This window comes from Hippopotamus amphibius, chromosome 1 (genome assembly GCF_030028045.1).
Source record: "Hippopotamus amphibius kiboko isolate mHipAmp2 chromosome 1, mHipAmp2.hap2, whole genome shotgun sequence".
In the NCBI taxonomy this organism is placed as follows: Eukaryota; Metazoa; Chordata; class Mammalia; order Artiodactyla; family Hippopotamidae; genus Hippopotamus; species Hippopotamus amphibius.
The window spans coordinates 509408-528908 of record NC_080186.1 but is presented as its reverse complement, the minus strand read 5'-3'; the positions used below and the strand labels follow the sequence as shown (position 1 = coordinate 528908).

Here is a 19501-nt window from a genome sequence, read left to right as displayed (position 1 = left end):
AGCCATGAGACAGACACTGAGCAGTATCATACTGTCGGAGTTTTTATTAGATTCTGGGTAAAAAGACCCCACCTCCAATCAGGGAGACTGTGGCTTCTGTGGGCTGGGCATCCACACCCCACCCCACCCCTTGGCCTTCGGGTCTCGGAGGGCTGGTTCTTGGCCCCTGGGTTTACAGGTTCACAGACCTGAAAGGCACTCCCCTCCTGAGGACAGCGTTGGGCACCCTCCACTGAGCTACAGGGGCCAGCTCTGCTCATCACGGGCTCTTTCCTGGTCCTGGGCAAGGCCAGGTCCCCTCCCTTGGCCAGGCCCCCTACTGCTGGTCACAGCTGCAGCAGCCCACCCCCGCCTGGAAAGCTGTGCTGCCAGTGTGGCCGCTGCCCCTGGGCACGGGGGACAGTGCCTGCTCCCCATCTGGGCCTGGCCTGGAGAAACACATCTCTCAGGAGTGTGCTGGGGGTGGCCCCAGCCTGTCCCTCTCCCCAGCCAGCACCACCGCCTGGAGGTGGGGGGGGGCAGGGCAACGAACCTGCCTCAAAGACACGCAGTGCCGCTGGTCCTGAGCAGAGGTCTTTAACGCTGCCCTGGCCCTGACCAGAGGATTAAAAATGCTGGGAGGTGGGCAGCTGTGCGGTGCCCCCACACCCACTGGGAGACAGGGCACCTGGGTGTTTCTTCTCGGTGATGCCCCTGGCCAGCGTGCCCCAGGTGTCCAGGCCCGGCTCACTCGGCCGGTGTGCTCGGGAGCGGGGGCTGGCTCCCCTCCGCCTTCAGCCACCGCATCTTCTGCTCGTGCTGCTGGATGGCATCCTGGACCCGGGCGTCCATCATGGCCTCAGTGAGGACCCCATCCTCAGAGGCATAGGCCATGGCCTGCCAGGGAAAGAGAGCCCTAAGACACGGCACCAGAGGGGCTGCCCGCACAGGGGAGGGGTCTCAGCCTGCAGTTTCTCAGGGCCCACCAGTCACCAGGAGCCATTCACCTTCTTGGCCAGGGCCTGACCCAGGGACAAGGCAGCCGGGCCGGACTCATCCTCGCTGCACTGCCCCCCACCGCGGAGACGCCCTCCAGAGCCCAAAGGCCTCCTGTGGGGCGGGGCAGGTGAGGGCAGAGGCTGGGCCTGCGCTCAGCCTCAGGAGGGGCCTGGCCTCTCAACAGGACACGCACCCCGACGTGTACGGTGGCACACACCTGCCTGCCCGTGGACACAGGTGTGCCCCACACGCGCTCACAGGCCAGTCTGCAGCCCAGAGCAGCCGCCATCCCTGCAACACCCGTGGCCCTGCCTGCATCCCGGGCTGGCACCAGTACTGCCTGCTCCACTGAGTTTCTCAATGACTTTCCGAAAATAGAAACCCGGAGGCCCGTTGTCAGGAAGCACCCCAGCCCCCCAACTGCAGGCCCAGAGGGCCCTGCTCTGTGGACAGCAGAGCTGCCTTCAGGGCCAGGGCGCAGCCAGCAGAACCACCACAGGCCACACAGACCCACCGAGGGGAGGCAGAGCCCCAAGGAGCCAAACTGCCCCCACACACAGAGCACGTGTGGCCCACCAGGACCTGCCGCTCACAGGCCTGCACGGTCTGCAGACGGCCCGCCCACAACTGCGGGTTGCTGGGGGCCAGGCCGCCGTTGGCACCTCTGCACCACCAATGCCCAGGTTGCCCAGCCCTGGCACTTGGGTGGGGAACCAAATTCTGCCCATCAGGCCCCAGTGTGGTCCACAGCACTTCAGCTGCCAAGGCAGGAAGCCTCTGGCCAGGCCACACTGCTCTGAGGTGGCTCGGTGCCCCACTGCTTCCTGTCACCCAGCCTGTGGCTCTGACATGCTGCCTGCCCTGAGGAAAACACTCAAGTGTCCACCAAGCAGGGGGCCCAGGCCAGCTCCATGAGGAGCCTCAGCCCGTGCAGGGCACTGGGAGAGAGTTCCCACCATCTGGGACGACCAGTCACTTTGCTCACCCGGGCTGGCCCCATCCTTGGGACACGGCTGTCCTCAAGGCTGTCGGGGGAGGGGCTGTCCCTGTGGCCTCCTGCGAGGAGCACATGAGCTCTGCAAAGCAGCAGCGGGCGAAGGCAGCTGGAGGGGGGCCGTGGTGGGAGGAAGCAGGGAGAGAGCGTGCAGCGACTCTGCCGTGGAGAAGCCAGCGGGCACCACGGTAACCAGGGGATCCAGGCCAACATCCACGTGATGTCATGTGGCATAATATCTGGTGCCCCCAAATACTGTGTGACCAGAAGGGTGCCTCACCTCTGGGGTCTCCTCCAAAACCTCACAATCCCAGTCTGATCATGGGCAAGATACCAGACAAACCCAACGGGGGACACCCTACGGCACCCCTCAAAGCTGCCGGCGCCATCAAAAATGAGGGACCTCTGAGAACTGTCACAGCCCAGACTGCATGTCACGGGCATCTGGATGGGCTCCAGGTGAGATGAAGCCTGAGGTGCAATCGAGGGCTGTGGTGGGACACTCACAGGATGGTGCGGGCTGTGCTAGCCTCGCGACTTTCCTGTGAACCTGGCATTACTCAAAAATAAAAAAGTTCATTTAAAAAAAAAAAGCTTCAAGAACTAACGTCAGTCCGTCTCACCAGTCCTCCAAACACCAAGAGGCAGGAACACTTCCTACCTCATCCTGAAGCCAGCATCACCCTGACACTAAAACCAGACCAAACACCACAAATGAACTACAGACCCAGACTCTCTGTGAATCCTGATGTAAGATCCTCAACAAAATACTAGCAATCCGGACTCGGTAAATCCCACCGTAGCCAAGCGGGATTTACCACCTAAGGAAAATCAACCTAGGTAAACAATGAACAGAATGAAGGACAAAAACATGACCATCTCAATGCAGAAAACCCTGGTGGCGCAGGGGTTAAGAATCCACCCGCCAATGCAGGGGACACGGGTTCGATCCCTGGTCTGGGAAGATCCCACGTGCTGTGGAGCAACTAAGCCTGTGTGCCTCAACTACTGGGCCCACGTGCTGCAACTATTGAAGCCCGCACACCTAGAGCCCGTGCTCCGCAACAAGAGAAGCCACCCCAATAAGAAGCCCATGTATCACAACAAAGAGTAGCCCCCACTCACCACAACTAGAGAAAGCCTGCGCGCAGCAACAAAGACCCAGAACAGCCACAAAAAAAGAAAAAATTCAACACCTTTTCTGGATGAAAACAATAGGGAGAATTCCCTGGCAATCCAGCGGTTAGGACACTGCACTTTCACTGCCAAGGGAACTAAAATCCTGCAAGCCATGCAGCGCAGCCAAACAATAAACGAGGAACATGAGCAAGTTCCCTCATCCTGATAAAGGCCATGGAAGAAAAACTCACAGCAAACATCATCTCAATAGTGAAAGACTGAAAGCTTTTCCTCGAAGATCACAATCAAGGCAAGGACACCCGCTTCCACCACTTCTAGTCAACACAACAGATCAACTAGGCAAGAAAAAGAAATAAAAGACATCCAGATTAGAAACAAAGAAATAAAATTGTCTATTTGCAGGTGATATGATCTTATTATACGTAGTAAACCTTAAGTAATCAATTCAGCAAACTTGCTGGGCAAAAAGTTAACACACAAAACCATTTGTGTCTCTATACAGTAACAATAAATAATTGGAAAAGAAATTAAGAAAGCAATTCCTTTACAACAGCATTGAAAATAAAATACTTAGGAATTACCTTACCTAAGGAGGTGAAAGCCTTGTACACTGAAAACTAGAAAACGTTGCTGACTCCAAAACATAGAAAGATATCTGCATTCGTGCACTGAAAGACTTAATGTTGTTATGATGTCAGTCGTACCCAAAGCAATCTACAGATTCAGTGCAATCTCTATCAAAATTTCAATCATGTTTCTTGCAGAAATGAAAAAAATCCACCCCGGCACTTCCTAGGTGCCACAGTGGTTAAGAATCTGCCTGCCAATGCAGGGGATATGGGTTCGATGCCTGCTCCAGGAAGATCCCACATGCTGCAGGGCAACTAAGCCTGTGCGCCACAACTACTGAGCCCGTGTGCCGCAACTACTGAAGCCCACGCGCCTAGAGCCCATGCTCCACAACAAGAGAAGACACCACAATGAAGAGTAGCTGCAACTAGAGAAAGCCTGTGTGCAGCAACGAAGACACAACGTAGCCAATAAATAAATAAATTTATTAAAAAAAAAAAATCCACCCCAAAATTCATATGCAATCCAAGGGCCCGAAGTAGCCAAAACAATCTTAAGTAAGAATATGTCAGAAGTCTCACATTTCCTGATCTTAAAATCTACTACAAAGCTACAGTGATCAAGACAGTGTGGTACTGGCACTAAGACAGACACAGGCCGATGGAACAGAACAAACAGCCCAGAAATAAACCCTCGCGTATGGTCATGTGACCTCCAACAAGGGTGCCAAGATCATTCAATGGGGAAATGACAGTCTTCAACAAATGGTGCTGGGAAAACTGGATATTCACATACAAGAGGACAAAGTTGTACCCTATATACAAAAATCAGCTCTAAAGGGATCAGAGGGGCTTCCCTGGGGGTCCAGTGGTTAAGAATCCACCTTCTAATGCAGAGGACGCGGGTTTGTTCCCCGGTCAGGGAGCTAAGATATGACACGCCGTGGGGCCACTAAGCCTGCACGCGCAACTGGGGAGAGGCCGACGAGCCGCAACGAAAGACCCTGCGTGACACAACTAAGACCCAATGCAGCCAAGTTAATTAACCAAAACAACAGAAAACAAATGGAGCAGAGACCTATAAAACTGGCAGAAAAGAACACAGGGGAGAAGTTTCCAGACACTGAATTTAGCAATGACTTTTTGGCTATGATGGTAAAAGCAGGTGACCACACAAAAAAATAGATAAATTGGACTTCATCAAAATTAAAAACTTTTGAGCTGCAAAGGACACTATTGACAGAGTAAAAAAGACAACCTGTAGAAAGGGGGAGAATATTTGCAACCTAGTATCTGATAAAAAGTTAATATCCAGAATATATAAAGAACCCTTACAATTTAATAACAAAAAACCGTCAAAATTTAGTTCAAAAATGGGCAAAGGACTTGAACAGACCTTTTTCCAAAGAAGACACACACGCGGCCAACAGGCACATGACAAGAGGCTCAACACCACTGACCATCAGGGAGGCGCGCATCAACGGCTCAGCGAGACACCACCTCACACCCGTCAGGACGGCCACCAGCAACACACAGAAACCAGTGTCGGTGAGGATGTGGGGAGCCTGGGCTGCGGGTGCAGCCGCCGCGGGAGACCGTACAGAGGGTCCTCAAAACGCAGACACAGAATTACCGTGTGGGCACTTCCCTGGTGGTCCAGTGGCTAAGACTCTGCGCTCCCAATGCAGGGGGCCCAGGTACGATCCCTCGTCAGGGAACTAGATGCTGTATGCTGCAACTAAAAGATCCCACATGCTGCAACGGAGATCCCGCGTGCCCCAACTAAGAGCTGATGCAGCCAAATAAATAAATCAGTAAATAAATAAAAATGACCGTGTGACCCAACAATTCCAGTTGGGAGAATGTGCCCCAGAGCTGAAAGCAGGGCCTTGCCCCATTCACAGCACACGCCTCACAACAGCTGAGAGGTAGAAACAACCCGTGTCCACCCACAGCTGGATGGTGCCCAAAGTGTGTCCACCGCACTCTGGGGTGTCAGGCAGCCCAACGAGGAAGAAGACCGACACAGGCTACGACACAGACGAACCTCGAGGACACTGTGCTCAGTGAATAAGCCAGTTACAAAGAGACAAATCCTGTACGATTCATCAGGTCCCTAGGGAGGCACAGTCACAGAGACAAAAAGGAGGAGGGTGGGTACCGGGGTGGGGGAGGGGGTGTTTAACGGGGACAGTTTCAGTTCAGGAAGGAGAGAAAGTTCTGGAGAGGATGGTGGTGATGGTCGCACAACAGTGTGAATGTGCTTAATGCCACTGAGCTGTGCACTTAAAAACCTTTAAGATGATGAACTGTAGGTTTAAAAAATTTTTTTAAGAAATGCAGTGCGTCCCAACGGTAGGTAACTGCAGGTGGTGAGGAGCACAGACTCGGGACGTCCCTGGTCGCACAGAGGTTGAGAACCCGCCTGCCGATGCAGGGAACACGGGTTTGGTCCCTGGTCCAGGAAGATCCCACGTGCCGCGGAGCCACGAAGCCCGTGCGCCACAACGACTGAGCCCACACTCTAGAGCGCGAGAGCCACAAGAGAAGCCGCCGCAATGAGAAGGCCACGCATGGCAATGAAGAGTAGCCCCCGCCTGCCACAACTAGAGAAAGCCCGTGCACAGCAATGAAGACCCAACGCAGCCGAAACACACACACAAAGCACAGGCTTGCGTTAACAAAACCACTGCCATGGAGGTGGCGGCTGCAGTGAGGGCCGTGAGACACCACTGGGTGGGCCGCAGGGAGCAGGTGCACAGGTCCCGGGCCGCCCAGCCCTGTGCATCTGGGGCCACAAGGGGATAAACTCCAGGGGGAAATGCCCACATGTTCTGTCCAAGATGGTGGGGACCCCCCCCCACAGAAGTTTAGCTCTTCTCTCCTGGGGAGGGTGGAGGTGGGGACTCACAGCCACGCCCCAGGCCCCGCTGACCAGGGGCTGGACACGCAGCGGGGTCACCCTGCGGGCTCCCGCGTCCGCACACAGACGCCTGCCCGCCCGCGTGCGCGCAGCGTCTGCTTGCCCTCAGCTCCCCACCCACAGGTACATGCAGGCCTGTCTCCTGGTTTCCCCAACAGGAGGGGGGGAGGGGGGAGGGGAAAGGAGGAAGTGCACCAGGGCGCCTCCCACCACTGGACCTGAGCGTTTTTTGCCCCCGGAATTCACAATGAAGCCCTAACCCCAGGGTGGCTGTACTTGGAGACAGGGCCTCTAGGAAGCGATTCAGGCTGGGTGAGGTCACGGGGGGGGCCCTGATCCTACAGGACCAGCACCCGGGAAAAGATACCCAGGGCTCCGCACTGGCACACAGTGGCAGCCAGACGCAGCCCATGGCGGAGCCCTCTCGCTGGCATCCAGATTTGGGAAGTGCAGCCTCCGGAACCATGAGATGAATGTCTGCGTAAGCCCCAGGCTGTGGCATGTTGTCACAGCCGCCGAGACTAAGACATCCTGTTCGCCACTCTGTTGGTGGTGGAAACAGCCACGCTCGTGAGGCCTGGTTCCTCAGCGAGGCCAGCTTGCAGCAGAGCCCCTGACTCACTGAGGACAGTCTGCGACCGAGGGCTGTCTGTTACAGCAGCGTGACCCGGTTCATTCTGACGAGTACAGTCCCCATGTGTATCTGGGCAAAGATGTTCAAGTCAAAGCAGATGTCTACTTAGCATTCACGCTAAGTTGGCAGTAGCCAGGTCACCACATGGCCACAGGTATGAGCCACTCAGCACGCTCCACGTGGCAGGGACCACGGAGAAACTCATTCTGAACAGCGGCACCCAAGGCTCCTGGGCTTCCCTGCCCCGGGCACCCATGGAACCGCCACTGGAATGTTTCAGATGAAAACCTGGGTGGTCAGGAATGACAAAGACCACCCTGGCCTGTGTGCCCTGAGCCACAAGGCGAGGATGGAATCAACTCCAGAGGTCCAGCTGCCCCTGGGCCCTCAGGACTCAGCAAACCCATCCAAAAAGCCAGAACACCTGAGGCCTTCACCCCTCACAGACAACCCTAAGGGCAACAGTCTCCCTCTGCAAGGAGCTGGCAACGAGACACCCACTCCTCATCAAGTCAGTCACGTCCTGGCTCCTCACGTCCTGTGCCCTCGGACAAGCCCACGGGACAACCCCTGCCCGACCCAGGCTGTGTCGCCCAACCCTCCACCTGTCTGCAGTCGCCTGTGCCAACGGCCCTGGGCCCCAACTTGGGACAAAACCCAGGTTCCTAAGACACTGAGCTTGATGGCCACAAGACACGCTGCTGATTTCAGAGGCCCCCTCTGATCTGGACCAGTGACAGTGGGAAGGACCATAACCTGCGAATCCATGGTCTGCCCTGGCCCGTCCCCCCCACTGCGGGGGCGGAGGAGGGCAGTGGGGGAAAGTAGGGCATCACACCACGTCTGTGCAGAAGACCCTTCAGGAACACCCCGGGGGTCGCCTGGCCCCCTTCTGACAAGTCGGAGGGTCCCTGGCCTGGTCGGGCTCTGGCCTGTGGGGTGTGTCCCCAGCTCACCTGCCACGCCACAGCGAGCTGGGCTATCTCCCGGCCCGACATGCCCTCCGTCAGCTGTGCGATCTCCGAGCACTTCTTCCCGTAGTCAAACTGGGCCAGCTTCAAGCGCCTGGTAAAGAGTTCCCAAGGGATGCCTGGGTGCCCACACGACCCGGGCGAGACCAGAAGCCCCCAGGGCCCCAGGCTGCCACACAGAGGGAGGGCAGGAGCCTGCGCTGGGAGAGCCCAGGTGGAGCGTGTCCGACCCCCTCACCTTCATGAGCCAAACCCTGCCCAACGTCCACTGCAGGAGCCAGGTCTGACCGTTCCACCTTCCTACCCTGCTGGGTGTGCCCCTTCCTCGTGGAGCCCAACACAGGGCCCAGGCGGGCACATGCTGCACCGGGGGGGCCTCGCGGCCACTCAGGATGTGCAAGGGGCGGGGGGCTCCAGGAGCCTGCTCCCACCCCAGCGCCTGCCTGGGGGCAGGGACGCCGCACAGCCCTCAGACAGCACCTGAACTCCTAATCCCCCTGCAAGCGAATCCCATCCCCAGTCAGGCTCGGCTGAAGACCCAAGAGAGACTGCTCACACTCTCGTGAAAAAGGCCTCCGAACCTCAGACCGCATGCAGGGCCTGGGCTGCAGCTGGCCTGGGACAGGCTCCTGGGAGCTTGGCTAGGGCGGGGGGCGGCAGGGGGCGGGTATGGGTCCAGCCAGGGGCAAATGGAGAAAGAGGCCCAGATGAGAGCTCGAGAGCTCGGGGGCAGGTGGCAGAGGGGTGGCAGGATCAGGCAAAGTCCGCCGCAGCATGGACGATGGCTGGGCAGCGGCAGGCGGGATCCAGGTCAGTGGGGCTGAGACCTGGCCCCTGGAGAGGCTACAAATAGACTGGCACCGTCCTAGCTGGAGCGCTCACGGCACGGTGAAGGGGGCCTGGGTGAGCGTGGAGGGCTCCCGCCACCCGGTGGGCCCTGCTGTGCGCTCGGGAGGAGTCCAGAGCGAGGCTCAGCGGGTCCAGGAATGGGCCATGACGGCCCCTCACTACCAGAGCTGCCCGTGGCCTAGATCTGAGTGTTTCAAAGAAAGGACAGGGCAGCAGGACCTCCAGTGACGGGCAGTCACGACCGCACAGGTGAAACCCCAGGGGCGGGGTTAGGGTTCAGCACCCAGGCGGGGAGTTGGCGGGGCCGAGGCACTGAAGGGAGGGCCCGAACGCGACAGGTGGGGAGCAGCCGTGGCGGCAGGGACACTTACTGCTTTCCTTCCGTGGCCGGTTTAAGAACATACTTGTCAAAATACATCCTCACCAGGCGCTCCCGCTCCTCCCGCCGCGGCAGGTCGAAGCTAACCATCTCGTCGATGCGGTCGTTGATGGCCCAATCGAACTGCTCGGGCTGGTTGCTGGCCAGGACCAGCATGAACCTGCAGGCGCGACGGCGGGAGCTCAGGGCTCTTGCCCAGCACAATCTGCCGGGCAGCTTCTCAACCCACAAAGCCCCAGAGACGCAGCGCCGTCCTCTCCCTCCCAGCCCTCCCCGTCTGGCCCCCGTTTCACGCTTCTCCCCAGCTGATGGCCCAGCCTGGGGGGACGGCCAGGGAAGCCGCCGTGTGCAGCAGGGACGCGGACCCGGGGACCCAGGTCTGAGACAGACACCTGCCCCTCCCCCCACCAAGTGCTGGGATGGTGGTGGGGGAGGGGTCTCCACTGGCGGCGGCGGCAGAAGCAGCGGGCGAGGCTGACGTGTATGGTGTGGCAGCCACGTGGCTGGCTGGCCGGGCCAGATGCCACCTTGGACACCAGAAGGCAGGCGGTTGGAGGGGTCTCGCCCACACAGAAGACCAAGATTAGGGGGCTCAGGAGGGCCAGCCCAATCCCAGGGCAACCTGTGCCCGGGAGCCCCTGGCCGTGGGGTGGGCCCCGACCACACATGTCCGAGGCAGCCGGAGACGCCCGGGGCCTGAGCCAAGGGCAGTGGCCTGTGGCCCAGCCTGTACTGCTCAGAGACCCAAGCACGTGGTCTCAGTGGCTCCCAGACGCCCCACGGCGCCTGCCGGGCATCCCACAGCGTCCGGCCACGTGGGTCGGGCGTGCGCCTGCTCGGCCAGCCAGGGCCCCGCACGCGGGCTCTCCTCACTTGTTGCTGTGCTGGCCTGTCCGGTGCAGGAACGCGTTCAGGGTGGCCCGGAGGTCCTCGCTGATCTTCTCCTGCGGAGAGAAAGACCTGGTGTCAGGTCTGTGCGGCGGAGTCCTACACGCAGCCACAGGGAAGGTGAGGGAAGGCCCTGCGTGAGGCGCAGACCCTGCGTGTCCAGGACAGAACGCGGCAAGGTTTTTATGAATCTAAATATGAAGGCTGAAGCTTGACTCCAAAAAGATGCAAACTTCCACGTTTCAAACAAAACGTATGAAGAAAGTGCAGCTGAGGAGCAGGTTGCAAACGACCTTGCCAGGAAGTGCAGACGTGGCGCAGGCCACCCGCCCCTGCCGGCTCCCACCCGCTCCCTGGTGGCCGGCCGGGCCCGGGCCAGACGCGGCCCCTGGCACTCACAGTGGCTCGCTTCCTGAGAAAGGCGTCCGCTTCGTCCACGAAGAGCAGGAGGCTGTGAGGGCAGGGCCGTGTGAGGCGGGGCACAGCAGACCGTGGCCACAGATGGGCGCGTGCCAGGTGCCAGCAAGAGAGTCACTGAAGACGGGCTGGCGGCCCCTCCCCTTCAAACACTCTGAAGTCACCGGCACCGAGAGGCCCCTGGGCCTCGGGGAAAGACACCGCCCCCCCTTCCCAGCAGGAGCCCCAGGGCCACCCGGCAGGTGCCCAGCTCACCCTCGCCGGCTGGTGCTGGCCCAGTCGAAAACCTTGTGCATGGCAGTCACACCTTCCCGCCCCATGGGGGCCACGTCCCCGCCCGTCATGATGGCGTAGTCCATGCCCGAGTGCAGTGCGAGTTTCTGGGCAGGGAAGGCACTTTAACGCCTGCTCCATCTGCCCTCTGCCCCACCCCTCAGCTGCCGGGGGCCAGGCCTTTTGCGGGGAGAGACCCTGCCTGGAAGAGCGGGGCAAGGCCCCCCAACGCGCCCCCTGCCCACGGCATCCCTCCCTGGCGGGGAAGGCCCCACGCCCCCGGCCCCGCCTGTGCCCGCACCTTGGCGAACAGCGTCTTGCCGGTCCCGGGTGGCCCGTGCATCAGGATGTTGCGGTACAGGCTCCTGTTCTTCCTGGTGTTCCTGGTGGCGATGGCGATGTCCCGCACGCGCGCCTCCAGGCTGGGCTGCCGGGGCACACAGTGGTTCAGGGGACGCTCTGCGGCTGAGTCCGTCCCTCCCGACGCGGTGAGCGCCTGTGTCGGCTCGAGAGGCCACTCCTTCCCGGCTGGGGCTTGGCCAGCAAACCCGACCCCAGGAAGGACCGGCAGCCCCGGGGCGGGGGGCGGGAGGTGGGGGAGAGGAAGGCAACCGTGCAGGACAGCCCCACTCACGCTGAGGACGACACCCTCCAACGCGTCCTGAGGCTTACTGAGGAGTCGTCTGCTGACCTGAGGGGTGGGGGCGTCAACGACAGAGCCCGTGGTACAGCCGCCCCAGGACACACGGGACCCGCTTCCCCGGAGAAGGCCGGCGGGGGGACGGTGGGCGGTGAGCTGCTCTAGCGATCGTCCACGGCACCCCGTGCACTGCACAGACCACCCCCCCCCCCCCCCCGCCAGGAGGGGGGCCTGGCTCCCCTCGAGGATGGCAGCCAGCGCAGGGCTGCTTCCAACACCTGCTCTTACGGGAGGATGGCAGGAGCCCAGGAGCTCGTGAACAGCCCAAGTCCACCCAGGGCACAGTCACGCCGACAGGCCCACAGAGGGACCGAGCACACCGGGGTAAGGGTCCCCCCGTGCCGCCACCACGGGCCCAAGGGACAGCCGGGAAGAAAAAGCCAAATGCAAATCAGGGTGCAGGAGAGGAGAGCAGCACTTGGGTAGAAAGGGGGAGAGGCCACGTGTGCGATCCGGCTGGAAGGCCACCTGGACCAGGAGCCGGGGGTTACCTGCACGGGGTGCCTCAGCGCCTCCAGCACCGTGATTCGAGACGTCTCCCGCACCAGGGACGGCTTCCCCAGCCGGGCCTCAATGTACCGCCCTGCGACCAACGTGGCGTTCTTGGCGGAATAGACCCCGACGGCCAGCAGCGTCAGCCCGGCCACCTGGAGCGGGGCAAAGGAGGCAGGTGGTGCCCACCCTGTCCCCTGGCAGAAGCGAAGGGGCTCCTCCCACCGATGCCCTGCAGGCTTGGCTGGGTGCCCCCAGCCCCTTTCCAAAAGGCGGGCACAGGTGAGGAGGTGAAACGGACGCGTGGCAAGCCCCCCTCCTTCCCAGACCCCCCAGGGTCGACACCGAGTCACCCCGCGTGCCCCGAACCCAAAGGCCGTGTCACGTGTGGCTTTCCCGGGGGGGTGGCAGCAGCGACCGCCTCAGCCGCTGGCCCGTGACTCTCCCAGGCAGCAGAGACCCCGACACGCACAGCCCACGGGAAGGCTGCAGTGGCACTCACCGTGGCTGCCACCTTGTCCCAGTCTGTCACAAAGGCACGGAAGCCTTCACCAAAGAGGGTGCCAGCCGTCCTGCAGGGGAAGCAGCACCGTGACCGGGAAGGAATCGGGCCCTGTGCCCGCGTGGCCGGAGAAGGCCAGCCTCCAAGGTCAGCCCCGAAGGCTGCCACGGACAGACCGGCCAGGAGGACTGGGGCGCCTGCTCAGGCGAAGGAGCCAGAGGGTGTCCGCTGGGCGCGGCCTCACCTGATGGACTCCAGGACGGTCTGGCGGTGCTCGGCGGCCTTCAGGCGGATCTGCTCACGGATGATGTCGGCGTTCTCGCGCTCGGCCTTGGCCCGGGCACGCGCCTCAGCCTCCACCCGCAGCATCTCGTTCTTGTGCCGAAGCTCCAGCTCCTGCTCCACGGTGGCTGCCCGGGGACGGGGGAGCAGCGCTCAGCCAGAGGCCCCGCACCCCCAGGGTCTCAGCACGTCCTCCACCTGATGCTGCCTGGGGAGCAAAGGGCCCGGAGCAGGGCCCGCGACCCTCGCCCGTGAGCCCCGCAGCCGGGCCTACCACGTCGCAGGGCCTCCTGCTTCTGCACGGACTCCTCCTGCCTCCGTAGGTTCTCCTCGTTGAGAAGTTGCTGAGAAGGGAAGGGCTCCGAGATCAGGACACAGCCAGCATCACAGCGACAGGTTAGCTGCCCCGGCGCCCGAGACGTCTGACCCCAGGGGACAGTCACCCTGGGGCCTTGCAGGCGGCAGAGCCTGAGGCAGGAGCCTCGGCCCCCCGCCCGGCTCAGTCTCAGCGCGGCCCTGACTGACGGCTGTCTTCACAAAATGGGCCTTTTACCAGGTTGTTTAATTTAAAAACCAAAATGCCCACACAGGCAGGACATCTGAATGCCCCTCATGGGCCCGTCCGTCCGTGTCCCACTCAGGTCCCACCCGGGAGACCCGCGGGGCTGCGCGGTCGGATCCCCCCCAACACGGGGGTCACTGCCGGCCGCCCCCAGACTCCGGCCCCCGGCCGCCCCGGGGGGATGCCCGCGCCCTCGGGGGAGACAGGCAGCCAGGCAGGGCTCACCTGCTGCTTCAGCTGGTCCTCGTAGCGCTGCCGGGCCAGCCGGTCCTGGTACTGGGCCCTCTGGGGGGGAGAGGGCGGCGTGAACACGGCCCAGCCACAGAAGCCAAGGTCCAGGCCGGGACGTGGGTGTGCGGCCCCCGTGCGCGCCCCCACCCCGCCTCCTTACGGCCTGGTGTTGCCGCGTCTCCTCGCTCAGGGTCTTCCTCCTCTCCTCGGCCTGCACACGGATCTGCTCGCCCTTCAGCTGCTCCACGGCGGCCTCGTGTTCCTGCGCGACACACCAGCTGCTGCATGCCCCGGGGCCTGGCCAGGCTTCCCGCCCCGACGCCCCTCCCGAGGGGGCTCCAAAGGGGCCAGGCAGGTCTGTGCGGCCCCCAGGCAGGGACGCAGCCGGCACCGCACACCCAGGCCTGGGGGAGCTCAGCTGCAGCCTCACCAAGGCCCGGGAGGACCCAGACCCACAGGCAGAGAGAAGCCAGGGGAAATGGGCAGGGCCGGGCCCCAAAGTGGCCAGACGGCCTCCGGGGGCAGCTGTCGCTCCCCCAGCCCCCCACCACTTCCGCTGTGCTCACGCCGTGGGCTCCCCTCCTGATTAACTTCACAGCAGCCCTGGGTGGAGGGCAGAGCCGGTGCCTCTGCTGTGCCCGCTCCTGACGCGCCCAGAGTGAGGGCGGGAGCCCCCCTCGGGGAGACCGCCTCACCCACACCTGCCCTCCCAGACGGTTCTGTGCAGAACTCAGCCACACACCTTTGATCCCTGTTTCCCTCAAATCCCAGAAGGAGATGCCTGTACACCCATCCTATACCCACCACCCGTGTTCTCTCCGGGCCCCCTCAGCCTTGGGGCCGCAGCCCACCTCTGCCAGCACCACACCCACACTCACCTTGAGCCTGGCCTGATGCTCCAGCTGAAGCGTCTGCTCCTGCATCTGTGCCAGGCTCAGCGCCTCCTTGGCATGTCCTGCGGGTGGGTGGGCGTGAGGGCATCAGGCAAGTGCTCGCAGGAGCGGGGGGCGCCCAGGGACACCACAGCCCGCCTCGACCCGAGAGCACGCGTGGCCAGCTGGTTCCTGCTCAGACCTGCTCAGTGACCCCTCCCTCCAAAGGCCACTGCCCCCGTCTCGCCACCTATGTCTGCTCCATCCCCAGGGGACCGTCACACTCCAGAGGGGTCCATCAGAGTGGCTGTGCCCTGCCCTGCCTGTTGACAGCAGGAGGGTCAACCTGGGGGTGATTTTCCCCATTAAACAGAAAGCAAGCCTGTAGCTAGAACGTCCTTTATTTTTCAAGTGCGAATGTTTCCCTTGAGCCTCTGATACCTATCACTGATTCACAACTGAGCACAGGCAGATGAAAACATTAGAAGCAAACGAGGATTAAACCAGAAAGAAGGGACTTCCCAGGCGGTCCAGTGGCTAAGACTCCACGTTCCCAATGCGGGGGGCCCAGGTTCTATGCCTGGTTAGGGAACTCGATCCCACAGGCCACAACGAAGTCCCGGCACAGCCAAATAAATACATGGTGTTAAAAACCACAACATAAAACAGAAAGAAGCTGATGCGCACAGGCTGCTGGCTCTTCACAAGCCACATGTTAGAAACACGTGTGTAACGGACATTTTCCAGGTGTATTCTCTTCACAAGGGGGAATTCACAGGTGGCAACAAGTGGGTGTCTGGTCCTCTCCTCGCTGAGAAAGCCCGCACAGCAGGCCCTCCAGCAGAGCTGCGATGGCGCAGTTCTCCTGGGTGCCACCCTTCACTACAAAAACTTTCCAACGCATAGAAGCGTGGAGAGGGTCGGGACCCCGGGAGGCCACCTCCTTGATACTACCACGCTCCCAGGCTGCTGCCCACACCTCCACCCTTCTACCCCCCACGATCTGTCTTGTTCTTTGAGGCCTTCAAAGTAAGCTGCAGACCCCAGGACCCGCCACCCCCAAGCTGCAGCACACGCGTCACTGACTAGAGAATAACCCGTGGGGCTCGCCGGCTCCTAGCGTGTGTCAGGCCCGAGGCGGAAGCTCTGGGGCTCAGCGGTCGGCTGGGGCCCATGGTTTGGCTTCAGAGCTTGGGGAGGACCTGCAGCTGGCCTGTTTACTCACGCCGTGACCTTTGGCAGCTAGGCTGACCGCTCTGAGCACCTCACCTGCCAATGGAGCAGGGCGCTACCTCCCCTGACCTGCGGAGTGAGGTGGAGAAAGCAGGTAAACCGCTCAGCGCAGGGCCTGGCACGCGCGAGCCCCCCCGTCACAAGCTGCGACCTCAGTGCTGACAATGATGGCTGTCCCCTCGAAGTCATCCTGCACCGGGAGGCATGCGGGCCCCGTTAACTGCACCCACCACAGGCAAGGTGCTCTTCTAGGCACCTGTACACGCATGGAGCGCCCAGCTCAAGGCCAAATGTGCTGCTCTGGCGCCCAAGGAGGGCCTGGGAGACCTGGGGAGCCAGGCGGCATCAGGCTGGGGCCCGAGGGGCAGAGCCGGTGGTCAGGCTGCGAGGAGCAGCTCGGGGCGTGTCTGCTTTGCACGCCGGGAGCAGTGATGTGCACAAGAGCAGGCGCACGCCAGCCAGGGCAGGCACTCCGGCTGTGAACTGCGAGTGTCTTCTGAAGGCAGGCCTGCAGAGGGGCCCGAGGCACCTGGGAAGGAGGGTTTGGGGACAGAAGGAGCAGCAGCCCAGGGTGAAACCTCTCCCACTGGCCAGCCGCGAAGCCAGGAAGGGTGACAGCAACAAAAATGAAACAGAGTCCACACTTGGGACAGCATCACTGGATGTGGAGACCAAAGGGATGGACCACGCCACCAGGGGGTGGTAGCTGGGGACTCTGCAGGAGGTACTGCTTGGTGGGGAAACTGGAGAGCAGAGGCCAAGGCCCTGGGGACCCAGGTGGAGGATGTGCTGGGGCAAGAGCTCCGGGGCAGCCAACGCAGGAGGCCTGGCAGCAATTGAGGCACAAGCACACGGGAAGGCGCCGCTGCCCTCAGACACACCCGAGGCTGCTCCCGCTGGCCCGTACAGCTGTGTGCATTTGAGGGGCCAAAAGCCAGGCTTCAGATTCCAAGAGGAGGGAAACTCTGGAATTCTGGGCATGGTGAATGGGCACCCCCACCCCACCCCGACACGCTGAAGAAACTAGGTCTCGTGTCAGAAGTCTGTCATCATCTGAGGTGTCTTGAAGCCCAGCCACTGTCTTGCAAGGCCCTCTGCAAGCCTGTCTTCAGTTGTCAGGGGATGACTGAGATCGTCTTGCAAACCTAATACACTTAAAACCCACCATGAGGTGGGAAATGTTCCAGCTGGGCCTAAGGAAACAGGCTGTTCTGGGCCCAGGCCCAAATATCCACGTCTCGAATGTCCCTCCCAGGACCAGAGAGCCAGGCAGGCTGGAGACCTTTGCCCAGGATGTTCTCGTGGCCCCTGTGAGAGGGCGGAGACTGAGCCACAAAGTGCCAGGCCACCCCCTGCTGAGAAAGGGACATCCTGCTCATCTCTGCTCACCACAAGGCTGCTCTATAGAGTCTCCTTTGAAAAAAGAGCACCTCTGCTTAAAAGTTTGAGAGCCACTGTATTCTTTCAGCTATTATCTACTCACCATGTGCTACATTCCTGACTCTTAAACACAGGCTACAACCTTGAGAGGAACTGTTAAAGCCACAGGAGAAAAGAAGATCGGGAGAAAAACACGCGGGCTTAGTGAAGACGCAGTCACCGCTGATGCCCAGAGGGTCTGGGTCAGGAAGGTCATCATCTGGCCCTGGGATGCTTGACCTGTTGCTTTACACACCTTGCCTACCTGAACGCTAACCTTTCCCAACGATAAATGCAAGTATGCTTTATCTCCGTTAAAATAAATGACCCTCGAACGCATCTCGCTTCTTAAGCGGAAAATTGCGAGCAACCACCACAGACGGGTCCCCGACCTGGCCCGCCTCGGCCACTCCACGTGGAGGCGACAAGAGGCGGTAACTGGAGACCTGGGTGCAGCCCCGCCACCTGCTGCCTGTATCCTCCGAGGCCCCTCAGCACGGCTCTCCCCCACCTGAAGGACGCGCGACAGCTCCAAAGATGCCAGAGGATCAAGGAATCCCGAACTCCCTGCACGCAGGGGTGGTTCCGGCGGGCTCACCGCTGGAGGCCGGTTCCCCCCTCGCTCCCGACGGCCCCTCACCGCTCGATCCCTCAGACCACGGAGGGCCACGTGCTCCCGAGCCCCCCGGCCGGCCGCCCTGTCCGCGCCCACCCGCCGCACTCACGCGAGTGCTCCAGCTCCCGCGCCGCCTTGGCTGCGCGCTCCAGGCCCGTCGGGTCGAAGTTGCTCCATTTGTCCTTGGGCGCCGGCCGGTCCCCCGCGCCGCGGTCCCCGCCGCCCTCGGCCCCGGGCTGCACAGGCGGCAGGGGCAGCGGCGGCCCCGCGCCTTCGCCCTTGGGGCCCTTGATACCGAAGAGCCACGACATGGCCCGCGAGCGCCGCGCGCCGCCGCCGAGACCCGAAGCCGAGGGGACGCGCGCGGCGCAGAGCGAGCGCCACGCGCCGCGAGCCGGCGGCAGAGACTGCGCAGGCGCGACAGCCGCCCTTCCTCCCCGGCGACGGAGGCGCTTGAGGGCCGCGAGCCTCGCGAGGCCCTCGGATTGGCTGCGAGGACCGCGGCGTCACGGCGTCGCCGCCGCTATTGCAGGAGCCGGCTCAGCGGGCAGGCCGGCAGGGGGCGGGGCGGGGCGCCAGGTGACAGGGGCCGGTCAGGGACAAAACTGAGGGGCCGGGCGCGTGCGCGCCTTTGGTCTCGTCCGTTCCGCGTGGCAAAGACGCTACCCCGTTGCTATGGGCACCCACGGAGCTCCGACCCCGCGGGGAGCAGGGAGGCCGGTGCCGAGGCCGAGGGCCCTGGATGCGCGGGGGTCCTGACCGAGGGAGCGTCCACGGAGGAGGGGCTTGTGGGGGGCGGCCGGTAGGCGGGGAGGACCCCGCCCGGGGCGGGCGCGGGGCCGGGGGGGCCGGGGGCTGCGGCCGAGAGCAGGCGCCCCCGGACGGCGGGGCGCGAGCCGGGCGTGCCCAGCGCAGGGCGGGCCGCCCCACGGGCCGGGCTTGGCGGGTCCCGGTGCCGGCGCTGCTGAGCAGACGGACGGGCGGAAGCGCGGCTCCGGCCAGTCTCCCGCGGCCGTCAGTAGGAGGAAGGGCTCTCCCGAGCCGCCTCTTGGGCGTCTCAGCAAAACTCAGCGGTCCGTGGTCGTGTGAGCCTTTGTTTATTCAGAGTGGCTCCCCAGGGAGGGAGGGGACAGAGTCTCCGACGCCAAAGGTACGGGACGGCGGAGCCCCCGAGGCCCCACAGACGGCGCCCCCGCGGGCGGAGAGCTCAGGGCCCCAGGGTCTCGGCTCTGGTCACGACTGGGGAGGCTTCTCCCTGACAAGCTCCAGAAGCCACGTGCCTGCTGCAAGGACCTAGGTGCTGGACCGCCTCGGGTAGAAGGAGACCAGGATGCACAGAGGCCAGCGTGGCTCTGGAACCCAGTGTCCAGAGTTAGCAAAGTTCACTTCTTGGGCCAATATCCAGGTGGCCCCTGCGTTCTTTCCCTGATGGAATTTGTTGAGTTTCCCGAAATTACACGGAGTCTCTCCACGAGACTGAAAACAGCTTTAGTCTTAAGCCTGAAGAAAAATAGGAAAAAAAATAATAATAACTCTAAGATAATTCTGTCTGGGGTTTGCTGTTTGTTTTTTTTCCG

At 61.8% G+C, this 19501-nt stretch overlaps 1 protein-coding gene across 1 annotated transcript; it reads right to left on the bottom strand.

The window, feature by feature from the left end:
• Positions 1-30: 30 nt before the first annotated feature.
• Positions 31-18338, bottom strand: LOC130830006 (ATPase family AAA domain-containing protein 3). The gene is made up of 16 exons (XM_057696815.1): positions 18034-18338; positions 14663-14739; positions 13945-14046; positions 13779-13838; positions 13266-13335; positions 12954-13119; positions 12710-12779; positions 12207-12362; positions 11650-11706; positions 11317-11442; positions 10998-11122; positions 10725-10776; positions 10311-10381; positions 9430-9597; positions 8195-8303; positions 31-876 (listed from the first exon to the last, which is right to left on the bottom strand). Exons 1-16 carry the CDS (start codon positions 18233-18235, stop codon positions 727-729), a joined length of 1761 nt encoding a protein of 586 aa, XP_057552798.1. The 5' UTR covers positions 18236-18338; the 3' UTR covers positions 31-726.
• Positions 18339-19501: the final 1163 nt, after the last annotated feature.

Coding starts and splice junctions, on each gene's coding strand:
- LOC130830006 (XM_057696815.1), bottom strand. CDS start 18,235: ATGTCGTGGCTCTTCGGTATCAAGGGCCCCAAGGGCGAAGGCGCGGGG. Junction 13,336..13,778: donor AGGACCAGCTGAAGCAGCAG/GTGAGCCCTGCC, acceptor TTCCCTTCTCAG/CAACTTCTCAACGAGGAGAA. Junction 877..8,194: donor AGCTCGCTGTGGCGTGGCAG/GTGAGCTGGGGA, acceptor TTTCCCTGGCAG/GCCATGGCCTATGCCTCTGA.